Source organism: Sturnus vulgaris, chromosome 1 (assembly GCF_052056855.1).
Source record: "Sturnus vulgaris isolate bStuVul1 chromosome 1, bStuVul1.hap1, whole genome shotgun sequence".
NCBI classification, from domain to species: domain Eukaryota; kingdom Metazoa; phylum Chordata; class Aves; order Passeriformes; family Sturnidae; genus Sturnus; species Sturnus vulgaris.
Window position 1 is genome coordinate 82,415,329 of NC_142243.1, and position 17,552 is coordinate 82,432,880.

Here is a 17,552-nt window from a genome sequence, read left to right on the forward strand (position 1 = left end):
TAAAAGATTAGTTTCTCAAATCTACTGTCTTAGTCCCAATTAAAACTCAGTCAGCATGCCTGTGGCTCTTCAAAATAGCAATAAAACATTTTTTTCCCACATGTTGAGACAAGCAACAGCCATGTCTACTTTGACTGGGATAAAGCATATATGAGATGAACTGTTCATTGGCCACTTCTTCCAACCTCACCTAAGAATACTTGTGGCTGTTGGAGAGTGACTATTTATAGGAAAATAAACAACCCCGGAAGTAATACTTCTCTAAGTGTCAGAACCTCCTTTGCCTAGTTCTCAGGGGGTGGAAGTGAAGATTTAATCAGTCTTTACACTTATATATTTTTTAAATTATTTAACTTTTATTACTGTTGCACCATTTATACAATTACATATAATTTCAATGCATCCATTGTACATTTTGTTTTTTCATTTGTTTTCCAATGAGTGTGTGTTGGTGTCTGTGACACAGAATGGAAGAGAAACTGGAACTGCAATGAACGCAGACTTTTTCATTTCCACTGACCAATAAACAGAACTACAGGTGCACCCAACCACGGACATGCATTAACTCGTCATGAGAAATCTAGGTAGGCTAAGTAGGATGAGAATGCTTTTTACTCCCAAAAAATATTTGGAGAGGAAGAATTGGAGGATTGGCATTGAGAAATATGTGGACAGCTAAGTGGGTTTTGTCTGAAAGTTGGCATTCATCCACTGCATAAAAAAAATATCAAAATAAGAAAGGCTGTAAATTAAAAAAAAAACACAGAAAATACTGCTTTCATAAAGATCTGATTGCCTTGGCACAAACCTTGTGGGCAGAATCAAATGCATCACTCCCAAACCCCATTACAGAACAAAAAGAAGATTTTGATACACTGGTGGAGTGCATTTACAGCAGTTCAGATACAAAAGATGTGCTGTACTTTCAGACATCCATTTATTTATTTATTTTAATCCAGGACTTGTGTCAAGTTGGCAGAAAGTATATTAGATATTTCCCCACAAAAATACTATTTGGATTCTCCCCCCTCCCTCCCTCCCAACTTGATGGGACATCCTTTTCATTTTTTCTCTTTTTTTTTTTCTCCTTCTTTTCTGGGCAATACATATTTACTATTTCAGATCTGAAACGAGTTAGTATAGCTGAAAAAATAAAAAAAAGACACAGGTTGTTTTAAGTGGTTGTTTCAACAGGCTGTCCAATTTAATCTTGCACTGCTATGGTTTGATCCGAATTAGTCGCTGGAACTTCAGAAGGTTTCGCTTCCTCTGGAGGGGCTGCAGGGTCCGAGGCCTTAGCAGTCGAACTAGGTGCTGCTGTTGCCGCGGGCTCCTTGGAAGAAGGAGCAGCCTCGTTGCTGCTAGGTTTTGAGTCTGAAGCTGGGGCCACTTCACTTTTAGTTTCTTGGGCTGCGGGCGTTGCGGGAGCCTCAGTCTTTTTGGCTTCCCCTTCCTCTTTGCTCTTGTCATCTGCTTTACTGGGAGCTGTGGCTTCTGAAGGCTGGGAAGCTTTTGCATCGGTGCTAGGCTCAGAGGGTTTGGGTGCTTCGCTACTGGCAGCAGGAGCAGAGGCAGCAGTCGGCTCCTCTTGCTTGGGTGCCTGTTCAGTGTTCTTCTGTGGCTCTACTTTCGCATCGACAACGGCCTCCGACTTCTCAGGTTCTGTTTTCTGGGTTTCTTCCTGGGTCACTGTTTTCTCCTTCTCCCCTTCTTTTTCTTCTGTCTTATTGGCAGTGACCTGAGTATCCTTTTCTCCCTTCTCCTCCTTGTTGTTCTCCTTCACTTCTGTGGTCTCTGTGGTTTTCTGGGCATCCTCAGCCTCCTTTGGAGTCTCCTCTTCCTCAGTTGCTGCTCCTTCAGCCTTCTTGTCTTTGTCTTTAGCTTTCTCATCATTGACACTGTATCCCTTCTTCTTCTTGCTCAGTTTGCCTCCCATGTTGGAGCTCTGTAACAGAAAAGAGAAAGGATTGATTACTCAGAGCCCAGTATTCATCACTAAGAGAATCAACAGAGTGCAAAGGAAAAAATTTATTCTGGCTCCTGAAAAGGAGACCACATGAGGTTTGGTAAGATGTCGTCAGCTCAATGTACCCATGCTGCAGAGCACCATTGCAACTGAGCTTACATTCTCCTCAGCCCTGCAGAATATCAATCAGCAAACACCTTTTGGTCACATTCCCTTGTGAACAGCCCTCTGAACACCTCTAACCCTGGTTACAGGTCAGCGGGAAGGAAGGGGATGGAGTAACAAGAAGTAACAAGATGATGGAGGACTAACACACAGTCACAATCTTTTGTGGCCTGAGAAACAGTGGAAGTAGAAAAAAGACATATTCAGGTTGGGAATGAACAGAATTTGACTGTCAATCGTGTCATCCAACCCTAGCTAACACAAAGTCCACCAGCAAAGGCTCTGAATCACCTTTCCATTAAGGTGTGGAGAAATCAAAGGAGGCCTAGAATCAGTGAGAAGGCTAATGTAGAAAACTGCATCTACTCCGTAGACCTCCCAGGCTGTTACCCTTATGGCCAGTTTCCCTTGGATATACAGCCTTTGTGGAGGGCTGGAGGATCATGTGCTTCCTCACCCAGAGGGATGTGGGCACCCACATCCAGCCGCCCCAGAAGCAGGAACAACTCCCACGCACAGAGTGCCACCCAGCTTTGCAGCTTCCTCAGGGATCACCCGCCCAAAGCCCTGCATTCCCACGCTCCACACCAGGATGGGAGACACAGAGCCTGAAGCACAGCAAGACTGTGGCCACTCCATAAGACGAAAGAACCAAATACAGTACTTCTGAGCACAAGCTTGCACGTGGCACATGACATGGTGCAATAAAAAATGGGAGAAAAGAGGGGCATATTTGTAGCCTCTGCTCCCAGTTTTCAAGAGTGACAAGCAATCAGCTACACTGCTCAGTTATTTAGAAGTCGACCACGTGTGCAACCATATCAGTATTTATATAGCCTTTATGTGGGAGTCTTAAATAAAAATATACAAAAGCTTTCACAGTACTTCAAAGTAAACTTCGTCTATGAAAATAGGAGACACAGATATATTGGGTCATTAATGAAAACAAAAATCTCTATGACTGGAGAAAAAATTGCATTTCTAGTATTAAAGAAAATATTTAATTCATGATTAATGAAAGGTTAAGAAAAAAATATTTCTGTGTTTCCTACTATTTGAAAATAGGAGAAGGTGACTTTTTTCAAGGAACTGTCAAACAAATGTTAAATGTAAGAATTTCTCCAAGGAAGATGAATCATTCTAATTTTCTGTTTTGCACAGGTAGATATAATTATAGGCTGTATATTTTTCACACATTTACTAAAACTGTGAATAAAAATCAGTAAAAATTCATAAGATTGCTCATAGCAGGCTGAATATAAAGTAGTATTATGTACAACTAAGAACTGGTTGCCTCTCAGTAGATTATCTGCTACCACAGATATAAGCCCCAGGCAGAACCCAGCAGCCAAATATCCACATGTCTTGGGCAAAACTGAGATATAATGGTCAGCAGAGATCTTTCTGACTTCAGCTTTCAAAAAGGGCAACAATTTGCAAATACTGTGTGAAACATTATCACACAGCCCAGCAAAATGGTAATGTGATGTTACTGAAACACTGCTTTATTGTCCGAAATTTTACAGGAACAGCAATAAAAGGATTAGCTTCCAGAGTCACAGCTGAGCAATCTAATCTCTCCCTTCATGACAGAGTTATCAGGTTTTTAGGTATTTAGGGTAGGCTGTGGACATTAGTTTGTTATCTGACACATGTATAGCCTTCTTAATTACTCTATAAATATTGCCCTGATTATTGTTTATGTGCAGTTACAACCAAATACTTTGAAAGGGTTTTTGCAAGTCTGTCAGATTGCAGATTTATATTGAAGCTATGTGTGTATCTCAATTTGTAATTCCTAATTAAGCATTTATCTGTTTTCCAGCAAAGCCCAAGTACAGTGAACCAAATTTCATTAGTTGTGTCTTATGTATTTTTCAAGATTTTATTATTTTATGGCTCACAGTAACACAGCACAATTTATATTTCCTTCCAAAACAGTCTTTTGACCTCGGTTACAGTTGGATACAGAATGTCTATGCCAAAGGACCTTTAAAAAGTTGAGAAGCATGCAAACGAGAAATGTGGTCCCAAACTAAGAAGAGAAACAGGCACTGTCTTTGCTTGGAGGTACACTGTGAAATCTGTGTCTCAGTTGGCATCACAACCAGCTGGCTCAAGATGCTATAGCAGAAGATGGAGAAGAGGTTCAGAGACTACCATTACGTCTGTTAACAAATATTTACACTTACAAATGGACTGCCATCTTCCAGCAGAGTTTCAACTACTTTCTAACAGAATAAATTTACTCTTTGGGACACTGAATCTCCTATCTCCCTGTTAAAAAGCTGTCTAGATCATCATGATTACACCTGTGCCAGGCTATGATGCAAAAGCAGAGCAATCATTGGGGTCATCACCCAGGTAGCAATGCTACAATGTCCCTTTTTCCCTAGATCTGATTTACAAACATTCCTCCTGTCCCCAGACTTCTGATAACACATCTGGGCTTCCCTGTAACCTTTTTCAGAAACAGTCCCACACTCCACTCCTTCATCCCTGTCCCTGCCTGAGGCACAGCTCTGAACCATCCAGTACAGAGTCCAAAGGTGTGGCAGACACAAAGCAGGCCTTAAAAAGTATTTTAAAATTACAACCAGCTGTACCTGCTAGAAAACCAGCATGTGGACCACTATACCTAAGCATCTCTGTGATTGTGCTGGATATTGTGGGGATAATCCTGCATGGTACTAAACGAAAGTGAATGCCAGTGAAATGTCTCCCAAGTGAAGAAAAGTGCAAAAAGTCATTGAGATGAGAATTCATACACTCTTAAATTCACTCTGTGTTACTACCTACATGTGAACACTTGAAAGAGGACAGACATCTCTTCCACCCCTCACAAAGGGACTAAATTATTAGAAAAAATGAAGGTACCCTCTGTCCCAGTGAGACTAGGGTCCTGACTTCACTGCTCAGCCTCTTCCACTACCCCTGCCCCTCCCTAACCACATAATCATTGCATTCATCTTGTGAATGACTGGCCCAGGACCAAACTTTGCCTACAACTATTGACCACAATATACACAGGCTGAACCCCAATATGTCTTCAGTTATTTGCACTTCTACTGACAGGTACAGGTTTTGAGCTAGCTTGAGCAGCTGCCAGCTGAACATAATGCTTTGTGGCAAGCACGTCCTGAATGAAGATCCTTGAAAATTTTGGTGCCGAGCACCATTCCTATAAAATGGCACAGCATTTGATGACTGAGTCTTCTTACTGCTTGAAAGAAAAGGGTCTAGAGAGAGAGAGCCCAGAAGCCAACTTTATATAAGAAGTTACAATATATCAGTAATTTTCAGAGAACTTTGGCGAACAACTCTGCGGAGCAGTACTTCAGAAAAGTGAAGTAAAATATAACACTTGGAAGCTACAATAGACTTTGTCTACTTCCCAGGCTGTTCAGTATTCTTTGTATTGCTCTTCTTATGGAAGAAGAAACCAATCCAGAGATCACTGGGTCAGACTGTAGAAGAGCTACTCCTTGCAACAGGCACAAGGATTTCCTCAGTTTCTAGATGCTGCTATACATTTTCCACATCCTGAAGTTTTCATTCTCCTGCAGGAAGTATGAACAGAACCAGAAAGCTTGCATAGTTATCTTTCTTATTGTATAGTAGAAATAATCTCCGGAGTGGATCATTTAGATTAAAAAATATACCGTGTACAGGTCACTTGGAGAATGTTAAACACTTTGAAATTTTTATATTTGCGATAATCAGTATTCAAAGATTCAATGTCCATAAGACCATAATGCAAGAGGAAGAATTCATGGAACATTTCTAATTTTACATCTGAAAACTCACAGACATGAGTCCCTGGAACTTAGGCAGCACACATTTGTACAGTTTGTAAAAAGAATTATTATTTGGAAATTTTATACTTCCAATTGTACATCTATATTGAAAAAGTCCCTAGAACTAAACTCTTACTATCTCTTTCGTCAGTAAAGGTTTGTCTGCCCAATTAGTTTTATGTGCTTATAAACGTCTAAACGTTTCTTTTAGCACAGGCTTTCACACGCCATTAAAGAGTCCGACTATTCCAAGAACGGGCTTGTTCTCACCCTCCCTCCCAGTGCTGCGAGCAGGGCGACAGGAAAGGACAGACACACAGATTGCACCTGATGTTACCTCTGTCTGACTGCCAGAGCTAAGCTTCCAGAGCTCCTGTTCGACTGCATGCAAAGCGTGGGGAATTCAGTCCATCGCCAGAAAAACCAGTTCAGGAGCACAATTGGTACCTGCCGAAATTCCACTGCCTCCAGCGCAGGGCAGGCACGTGCAGCGGGTCAGGCCAAAGTATCCCTTGCACAAGCCTGTTCCCAGGCATGGGCTGGCTCACACTGCCTGCAGACAAGTGCTGTAAAATGCACATCCCTCACAAGGCAGAGTTTCAACACTCCAAATCAAATGAAATCCCAGAAACTGCCCCACCCCCCCAGGTGCTGAAAAGAAATAGAAAGATCTTGAAGAGACCTCTGTACCTCCTTGATTCACCCTACACCTTCATTAAAAAAAAAAAAAATTAAAGGGAAAAAAGTTGTAATTAAGGGATATATATGAAAACTGAAAAAAACAAGGTGTAAGGAAATGCTGGTTTTGAAAGATTTTCTGAATTTTTTATGAAAAAAACAAACACCCAAAACTTACGACTTCTCAAAATATACAACAGAATTTCATGTTCCCCATTGCACATACACATGCACACATACACACACATACACTCTGAGACATTCCTATCCTTGCCAGGTCAATCAGTTTTCCAGGTTAATGTTAGAAAACGTCTGTTAGTATACACCTAGATAGAATTAGACTTGCTAGCTTTGCCTTTTAGCAGCAAAACCATGTTTTTGTGTTCTTTCTCTATTATCTTCAGTCATCTTCCTTTTCATCTGATTTTACTTGGAATTAACAGAACAGAAATGCTAGATCTTGTTCAGATTCAAGCCTTTTCAAACCTCAGAATCAGTGACTCCTTTTCTTTTCTTTTCTTTTCTTTTCTTTTCTTTTCTTTTCTTTTCTTTTCTTTTCTTTTCTTTTCTTTTCTTTTCTTTTCTTTTCTTTTCTTTTCTTTTCTTTTCTTTTCTTTTCTTTTCTTTTCTTTCTTTTCTTTTCTTTTCTTTTCTTTTCTTTTCTTTTCTTTTCTTTTCTTTTCTTTTCTTTTCTTTTCTTTTCTTTTCTTTTCTTTTCTTTTCTTTTCTTTTCTTTTCTTTTCCCTTCCCTACCTTACCCTATCCTCTTATTCTATGTTACTTATGCTTCAGAGCAGTGATGGGAACCAGGTCTCCTAGAGTCAGGCAGGCTGGTGTGAGGGTGGCAGAAGGAAACACACCCTTGGCCACCTCTCCCTTCTGAGGAGATGCTGGGCTGGCACAAAGCTGTGCCAGGCAGGCTGAGCACATCGTGGAAATCTGCACCTGTGGGGCTGAGTGTCACCTGCACACACCTGCAGCGAGGTGCCTGGACATGAGGTGCACAGAAAAAATATGACCTGGTTGTTCCTTAGCACCATACACTTTTGTGTGTTTTGTGCTGTGAGACACAATAGAAAAATGGGAACATCTCAGCTTGGCACTTGTACTGTTTTCTTCACGCACCACAGAAAATTTTTAATCCCTCCCTCAGCATGTGCACAGTCCTGTAACTACTGCAGGTCCTTTCCTTCTTCCAAAGCCTTGTGAATCTCAAGATTTAGAAAAGGGGTATAGAGTAAAAGAATAGCAAATGCTTAAAGCACAGAAATTATGCTCATTTGATTTCCTAACCTTAATCTTAAAAGAAGCCAATTCCAATGTTGAGACCTACCTGTTTTCTTTTAAAATGCTGACAACAAAGAAATTCTAGGAAATAATACTGCCAAGTTTAAGTGCTTATTTTGCAGCTAGATTTCAGTTCTAGTTTTCTCTGCTGAGCAGTGGAATACATTTAATGCAAATTTCTTTTTTAAAAAAAAGGAACTCCAATTTTTATATTACTTTAAATTTCTCAGGGACATGTACACCACATAAAAATGGGAAACATGATTTTTAATATGAGCCATTTATTATTAATATATCTAAATTATTATTGTTGCTATTAGAATTTAATTATAAGATTATAATAAGTTAAGCACACTGCATACTGATATAAAATGATCTCTGTCTATTTAAGAACTCGTACATGAAAACTGCTTCATTTGAGAAGCATAACTGCTACTAATACAGAAAGCTCTCAGAAAAGTCACACATTAAACAGTCACATGGCAATTTTTTTGAGAGCAAATTAAAAAATTGAACCTGAGATACTGCTAAGATTTATGTGATTGTGGTCAGAGATATGTATTAATTAATCAAGTGGGAATCAAATTTTCCAAGAGCAGATGAAGGGTGATGGTCAGCAGTTTCATAACAGGTGAAGGTTTTGCCAGAATTATCAATTCATAGAACATCAACCTGAAACCACAAGTATTTCACAAGTGTAATCCATCATCGCACACAAGTAAAAAAGGTAGCTAGCTAGGCAGAATTCCTGAATAAAAGCAAAATTTGTCCATTATTTGATCAAAGAGTGATGAAGAGTTTATGGGTTACTTTGACAGCCACTGTTGGAGACTCTAGACTTGCATCCTCCTGACTTGGAGGGCCCTACAGATGAAGAACCTGGAGCAGAGCAGTGACTGAAGATCCACCACTCAGCCTGACTGTGGTCAGGCACCAGCACTCCCTTTGCTGTAGGAGGGTCTGTGGGAACAAGTGCATGACAGCCCTGCCTTATGCTGTCGGTGTGTGTGTGCCACTCCACGTGAGAGACATTAGAGTGAAGCACTGACCTGTGTGCTGCAGTCACTCTGTCCTGTCGGAGCAGGTTCCCAAATACAATAAACCTCATTTGCACAACACACAGGTAGCCTCTCCAGCTACAGAGCCATCTTGCAGAAAACATAAGCTGGAAAGATGGGCCATTCTTGCCTTCCTGAGTCAATCAGCAGCATGGGAGAAATGCTCTGCTGTGCACAAATTCCCTACTCACCCCAGGCAAGGCTGTGCTTTGTAGGCAGAGATAATGTCTTTTATTAGACCACCTAATAGGGACAGAGATAACAGCACCCTTATTCTCCTTAGACAGTTATCTACAACTGACACGTTTTTGTGTTAATTTTCTTCATTACTTTCCTACTGCTGGTTTCAAAGCAGAATTGCAATATTTTGCCAGGTGTGGGCTTTTTTCACTGATCCACCACAGTACAGCTTTGCCCAGCAGTGCAGATACAACTTCCAGCACGTTCAGTTTCAACCCTGGCAGCAAATCCAAGGCTGTTTTGCATTGTGTATAACAAAACCAAGTCATATTAAAAACCGAGCAAAACAGAAGCAGCATAAAATACATTATTTTTACAATTCAGTGGATGTATTGCTCAGCTTTGCATTCAGTTCATCTGATTCTCTGACTGCTTAAATTAAAAATGCTGCCATCAATTTCTATTTATTTGCATCATCTGCCCCATTCTGTCTACCAGTGTTCTTACAGATTCAAGACCCATTCAAAGCATTTCTCCTATATTCAGATTAATTGCATATGTTCTTTTTGTTGAATAATAAAAGCAGCTTGCAGACATGCTCGTGCAGGCACACACTTGCAGCCAAAAGTCAGCCTGCCCCAGAGTGAGATCTTAATCACACCATTGTTAGGCACATGGTTGGAAGAGGAAACCTCTGCTGTAAACACCTGCTCTGCAGAGACTGAAATTAACCTTACAAGAACACCTCTTGTAGAAACAGCTTGCAGGATTCAAATAACCTGAAAGACTACACCAAGACATATAAGCATATGTGGCCTCCTTCTCCTTTCTAAATTGCCACATCATTTTGGGATTTGTGCATGTCTCCTCAACAGCCAGTCTAATAAATATTTCCTACTGGTCAGTTTTCTAACCTGTATCCTAGAATCAAGTTCCTAAGTAGGAAAGGATGCAAATTTCACACCTTTGAAGCTGTTTAGGTACCAGGACATGCAACACTGAGGGAGAGGTGAGATTCCACACATACTATTCCAATTATGGCCAGACACTTTTTGCCTCCTTCAAATACATAAGATATCACCACCACATATAATTACAAAATCACATAAGGTGATAAAAGCCTAGATAATGGCATGATTTCCTTTTAAATTGCATTTTGCTTGAATTCTGTCCCTCCAGTGCAATCCCTACCATGGATCTCAACACCACAAATATGCTTAGACCCAGGAACTGTTCCTCCTTTGGGTGCCTCCAAAGGCTACCTTAAAAATGTAACAGTCAAATGCTAGCAAGCAATGAAAACATTATCCTCCTCCACACTACAGTCCTACTGAAGAGCCCTGGTGAGAAGACTTCATTCCTGGAGGGACTTCACACTGGAAAAAGGAAGCAAGCTTAACACCTATAGCTTAGAATTTTCTAGCCTCTTCCTGAGAAAAAAACAAATAGTTCAGGGAACATGAAGAGAACTCATGCTTTCTGTACTAAAAAAAACCATTATCATATGATCCTAATTTACATATTTTCTTCAACAGGAAAAGTTCTTGGTTACTGTTTGTATAAATAGTATACTTACCTGTCATTTCTTAAAATAGTCACGGAGAGCCACATTCACATTTTGAATAAGGTATTTAACTAGGGAACTCTCACTTGAGAAAGTTATTTATATTTGCATTTTACTTGTCTAACATTCCACACTCAAAAACACCTCTGTTACTTTAATGTCCATTTAAATGGTCAAACTAGTTTTAATCAAACTTGAAAGAGTCCTTAGAATATAAATTACAGTATGCTATAAGAAATAGATGCATTAGCTTTGAAATCTAGGAACTACTAGTTTTGCTTTGAAAATGGATTCTCCAAGTCATTGCTAAATTCTTCCTCGTTTTTGTTTTCCATCTCATGGTGCTGCTCACTGAAAAAAAAATGGCTGTAAAAAAAACCATTCTTAAACCTTGGCTGTAAGAAAGAATCCTATACCTAGAAACAGAACTTTTAACAGACAGCTCAGACCTAGGATAGGTCATGGCAATCCTTAGACTGCGTAATTTAATTCTTCTGTTTGCATTTCACCCTCACCGCAAGGAATGAAACCCCATTTACTATTATAAACCAAATCCAGCTCTCAGTTTTGTTTTTCATTTTTAAATATGAGGCACATGGACTGCATCACACCATTTCTGACTGCAGCACATGACTTCACAGTTGCACCACTGAAAGCAGGAAAACAGGGAACCAAGACCTGCTGCCGCTGAATTAACGCCGCGCCTGCTGCTGCTGTGCATATCATGGTGTTCAGGAGAGCACTGCAAGCTCTTCCTTCCAAAGTACACAGTATTTAGTTTACCCAGCAAAACGAAAAAAGAAGCAATTTAAATGAAGTATTTATTGCTGACTCCTTTATTCCATAATGTAACTATTTAAGTATTTTAAGATTTAGTATCTAGTTAACATATTCGCTGGTTTTATCTGTTTTAGCTCTATAATAAGCTGTAGGAATAGCTTTTCTCTCTTTTTCCTCAAAAGGAAATGATTGCACATCCATTTGATGCTTCTGGATGTACCACGTTTTTTGGGTTTAGACATTAGAAGAGGTTGGCTGATTTTAAAAGAACACTGACAGCTCTTTTCTCCCAAAGAACATGCATCTACTTCAGTCACTGATGATGTGCCCACCCTCCCAATAACCTCAGGCCTGAACATGTGAGCAACAGCATTCCTCACAAATTAAGGCATATGCTGCAAGAATCGCAGGATAAAACCAATTTCATCCTCCAGTTGGTACACAATTGCTAATGATAGTTAAATTAGTAATTGAAACATTATTCCAAAAATACCTGTACATCTAACATTGCATTAGAAAGCTGAGCATGCTTACGTCTTTAGGATAGTGTTACACTTCGCTCCTCTGGTGGAATTTAACCTCCTGTAAGTAACCAGCACAAAACCTACTCACCACCTCAGCAGCACTTACAGGGTATTTTACACCAATTCTCTGAAGAGCTGCTGCATTTCTCCTTGGAATAAAAACTTCTGACTTTCAATCCTGTGTACAAAGTTTCACTTTAAACAAAAAATGTTGTACTGAAGTCAGAGTATTCAAGTCAAGTCATGCATTGCGTAACATCAAAACTACCTATAATTAAATCTGTGAGACTTGGGGCTGAATTACAAGTATTTCTCATGTTGCTAAGAAAAATTCTGCCTCATGATCGCAGTACCAGTGTCAGCAGCTTATCAGCTCTCTGCTTCTCATAGCTCTGTTGTAATAATATTTTCTAGTAAAGACGTGCTCAAAAGAAATCAGGAAAATGGAAGAATGAATGCCTAACACCTTGGAAAACTTTCTATATTTGTGTTTCTGAGCACTCATTTGTGCCATATACATTTTCTACCAGACTGCAGCTTGGTCTATTATATTAGGTTTTTCACTTCAGTCTCTCTCACTTCCTGGTTCTCACACTAGCACAATATGTGGGGGTTTTTTTGAACCAGCATACATTAAGACAAAAGAAAATCTCATATTCCAGACTTTCTTTTTGATCCTATTTAGAATGCATATTTAATACGTCATTTTGACTTTTTTTCTTTTTCCCCCCTCCTTTTTTAAACAAAACTTTATATTCAAGCTGGATTACCAGTTTCGCTTTAGTCATTGGGGGAGGTTTATCAAAATAACATGGAACAGGTACTCAAAAATCACCGAAAGAAAAGAGCATTTATCAGCTCATTTTTATTTGTGTCTCATCCCTCTCCATCTTTTCCACCACTACTCATTTGCACTCCTCTAATATTAAAAACACCAAGACATCATAGGCAATTTTTAATTCAGACTTGCAATATTCTCCAACACTTGAGAAATGAGAGCTGTATTTCCTGACACAGAGGGAGAACCACAGGTATGCATCAATGAGCACTGTCAGTGGAGCCTTTTACCCTCCTTCAGTGCCACATGATGGTAATAAGGTAAAGCATATTCTGTGTGTGCCAGAGGGTTGAGAGGGAAGAACCACAGTTTGCTTTTTGATTTCAGTGGTGCAAGATGACAGTGGGAACTGCTGAACAAAACCAGCATCTGTTAGAGAGTTTCATCTCCTGATCCAACAGGACAATGGTCAGCTTTAAAAAATTCACTTTAAAAACAAAAAGTGTTTCTAATCATCCCAAAGAGCCATGGCAGGCAGTAAGCTGCACCATGTCACATTTTAAGCCATCAGCTTGGATTCAAGATTCCCAGGCCAAGACTGATTGCCTAAATTTCTTTCTGAAATCTTCCCTGACTGTACTTTCTCTTTTCTTCTTGCTTGTTTTGGTTCAGGTTATATTGGGATGTCTGACCAGCTCTGCTAGAGGGAAGGTTATGTAAGATCAGAGGCTTACAAGTCCATTTGGCAAGATATGAAGTGAGCAGGTAGTGCAATCCATGAATTGCACTAAGAAATTTATGTTCAAACCAGGAAAGGCAGAAATCCAATTTAATAATTACTCAGCCAGAACCATCCCAAGCTAGCAACTACCCAAAAAGAAGAACAAACATTGTAGCAGCAATGAAAAGTAGAAATCAGGAAAGATGATTAGATGCATATCTCTTCTCAGTAAAACAGCCTGGTTTACATTGCCATTTAAGTATCAGTAGGAAATCTGTCCATAAGAGCGATCAAATTTAAACTCACTAAATGAAAACAAAAATAACTTTGCAGGGATGGCTGTGGAGTTGGATGCAGTCCCTTTTCCACCCCCTCACCTAAGCACTAACTTGCATTTTATGTCAATGAATTTAGTTAATACCTAATATGGCCACTATTCAATTTTAGCAGCTCAGAATCCATACCAATTGTCGAAGATATAGCTCTAAGATAGACCTCCATCAAGGCTGTATGTAGGTCAATCTGCAGTTTTGGTCACCTAGTGTCAGACATATAATGGAAAAAAAGCTTACTTTCCAAAGCCCACATGTTATTTATAGAAAATTCTTACAGTCATTCCTTCAGTTTAAGAAGATTTCAGCCCATGGCTATGTGAAAAATTATTTATTCAAACCAAAGAAGGTAAACAGATATCAACATAATGTATAACTGAGTTATTTCAGGATTTAAATGAGAGAAGTCTATCAAAGCAATGGAGACCTCAGAAATACAGAAAACTGGTTTTCATTTTTCAGGACAGACACATAAATAAAAAGAAAAATACCACTAGAAAAGTTCTGCTAGCTGTTTCAGCACTAATATATTTTAGTAGTAGCCCATGTTTCAAACCAGCACTGTGGTTCCATTTCTTTGTCCCCCATGCTAGCAGATACATGGAACCCATCTGTGCCCCAGGAAGCCCATGTTGTAGGAGTAAGAGGATATAAATTTGTTTTAATTCATTTTACAGAACACAGCTGCTGCAACTCCCAGTAGTAACTGGCTTTTCTAGAGGCTTTTTTTATAATCAGTTCTCCTGACTGATGAGGTTGCAGTGGTCAGACTGGCCAACACTTCAATTTGGGGACTTTTCCCTTTCTGCTCTAGCAGGTCAGCTGGTGGGATAGGGCCCCTGCATTCCTCTGTGAGATCACATCAAGAAATGTGAACTGAGTTAATACCCCTGCCCTGCTGCCACAGCTCTGGCTCCCAGAGTTTGGCAATTCATTTGCTTGGGCGTTGGGGAGAGGGAGCTGCACTTCATAAACTTTAAGATGTTGGCTGTCAGGAGCCAAGAGGCATTTAGCTCTGCAGAAATCATGTTCACAGTTCTGTTCACTGCAGTTTTCTGGGTATCCCCCAAATGCACAAGTTGAGCACTAAATTCACACATCCCAAACAAGGAGGTTGGGTTGAAATATGATTCAAGTGCATGAAATTCTCTTATCCATATTTGGAAATATTACTTTCAAAGGTCTCATGCTATCTCAGAAAATGTTAAGTGAGCCAGTTTCAGGAAATACGTCGCAAGAAACACCTAACTATTTTAAGAATATTTGCAACCCTAAATATATTCATTTAAGTCTCTTACCTACCACAATCTCTTACTTTCTATATATCTTTTATTTTTAATCACAGGTAACTGGTAAGCAATACCACAGGTAAGGTTATTCTATGATTTATGCATAAAGCAAAACACAATCTTTTTTTTCCAGAAACAGCAATTTCCCTGTCCACTTTCAGCTCAGCAATTCTTCACTATAAGTGGACAAATCTATTCAAGTATTTATTAGTTTTTACAATGTGGTGATTTAAAAATAGTTTTCTTTTCAAATTCTACTCCGTGTGAATATATGAGTCTAAAAACGGGATTAATTTATGTTGTTTGCCAATGACTGCAAACTTTGCTCATATCACAAACTTCTCACAGGATATGACATGAGCCACTTCCAAAACAGGTATCAGATACAGAAGGAATTACTTTCCTTACTCAGGACAACTTAGTTAAATAACGCACAACAACAACCATCCCATCACATTTTCCCTAAAATCACAACATGCTCATTTACAGTAGGAGGCATCTGATTCTCAAGGTGAAATAGCCATCCTAGAGCAGTGGGACAATATACTTTGGTTTAAGCCTCTGGGACCCGTCATAGTAAAAAAATGTACCATGGTGAAAATGACAGATGAGCTTTTCCCTTTCAAGGCAGACACAAATCACTGCACTAAAACTGTAACATGTCACAAAGTCATGAGAATACCTCTCTCCCTCTTTCTATTTTCAGGGACCCACAGCAGCCTGGGGTCGGAGGAGGCAAGAACCCAAAACCTACTCAATCTTTCCCAGTTGCTCTTGCATGGAAGGCCATCTAATTTGCAGCCCAACTGCCCATTTGCAAAATGGCAAATTATCATATCCCTTTTCATTCTCAGATAAGTTCTGCCTGGTGCTGTAAGGGCTTGGAGATATTTCTCCTTGTTTTAAAAAGCAAGCCTATCTCACACGATTCCTTTACCCCAGCTCTCTGTTAGAGAAGGGTGTTTTCCTGCATATTGGCACTGTACTGAATTGCTCTCTCTGAAGCTTCCCACTGTACACCACAGTACGTATGAGCAGCATATATGGGAACAGCATAATAAGCAAGTCACTCGTGATGATTTTACAGTACTATGTCAAATCTGGAATAGGTAGTTGTAAAGTATCTCTGACCAATTTCAGGTATTGCTGAAAAATCCTTCTGGAACCATGTTCCTTCAAATTTATGCCTCTAGGCTGAGAACATCTGCACATGGACATTTTGATTTATAGTTCCAAATATGCACCTTTCACTCAGTTTCGGATGACTTGCTGAGAAGGATTTTTTCTCAAGCTAAGAAAGCTCCAGTGTATCCAGCTGGATGAAGATGAAGCTACTGCTTGGCAGCCATTTTAGTGCTTTATTGAAGACAGATGTAAGAAAACAAAGTTATTTTCTCTTAAACATAAAATTTTGAATGTTTGAAAAACAATCATAAGCTCTTTTTAATTTTCTTGCATTAGATCCCTGGGCATTGGGCACATTCTGGTCACTATATTTATTTTATGTTTATCAATTAGATGCATGTCTCTGTCTTTTAGGAGTGATTATTCAAATTTGAACAGACACAAGAGGAAGTTCTAAATTAGTTCACTAACTTTCCAAGACCTTTTTAAAGATTACACAAGCTTGAAAATTCTGAGTTATATTTGTCACACTCTGCAGAAGCTTCCTTTCCTACCCACAGATCTGAGCTGTAGCCATTACATTATTACAGACATAGAAAGTAATGAAAATGGGAAGTGTCTTCCTTTAAAGTGTGATTAAGCATCAAGTAGACACAGCAACATGGCAGTGCTGGAGATGAAATTCAACAGAGCAGGATATGAAAGGATCATCTGGAAGAAACGGCAGAAATTAGGGATTTGAAGGGTGACAAATTTTGGTACGTTCCCCTCTATGACAGCACCCAAATCAGTTTCGATCCTGGAATTTCAGAAATCTTGGTAAGTAAATCAAGATCAGCAGTACAAATCTGACCATGTCAATATCAAAGGAATGAAGAACAGCCCCACAGCTCTCAGTTCTTAGTACCTGCACCAAGGGACAGACAGCTACAAAGGACTGCAGGCCTGGCTCAGAATCACAGACTGAATTTGTGAGCCACTAACTTTGTACATTTTGAGTTTTTTTTTTCATTATGAGTAGATTACGTGACACTGAGGGACATGGTTTAGTGCTGAACTTTGCCATGCTTTATTAAGGGTTGGACTCAATGATCTTAGAGGTCTTTTCCAGCCTAAATGTTTCTACAGTCTATGTTTCTACAGGTTATGTCAGAACATTTACATGATGTAAACACAAGTCTTTTGAAAACATACTTTCCATGTAAAAAGTTCAAAAGTTACAAAGGAAGAAAGAAAAAATTAAGATGCTTTTTTTTCCCTTTAAAACTAAAAGAAAACTACTTGCATTATCATATTTGTCAGAGACCA

At 39.4% G+C, this 17,552-nt stretch overlaps 1 protein-coding gene across 4 annotated transcripts in view; it reads right to left on the reverse strand.

The window, feature by feature from the left end:
• Positions 1-334: 334 nt before the first annotated feature.
• Positions 335-17,552, reverse strand: part of BASP1 (brain abundant membrane attached signal protein 1) — a 51,132-nt gene continuing 33,914 nt past the window's right edge. For all 4 annotated transcript variants that reach the window (XM_014893303.2, XM_088170797.1, XM_088170786.1 and 1 more), the window contains exon 2: positions 335-1,945. In XM_014893303.2, coding sequence (XP_014748789.2) covers positions 1,205-1,936 — 732 coding nt within the window. In that variant the 5' untranslated portion in view covers positions 1,937-1,945 and the 3' untranslated portion in view covers positions 335-1,204. The remainder of the gene's footprint in view (positions 1,946-17,552) is intronic.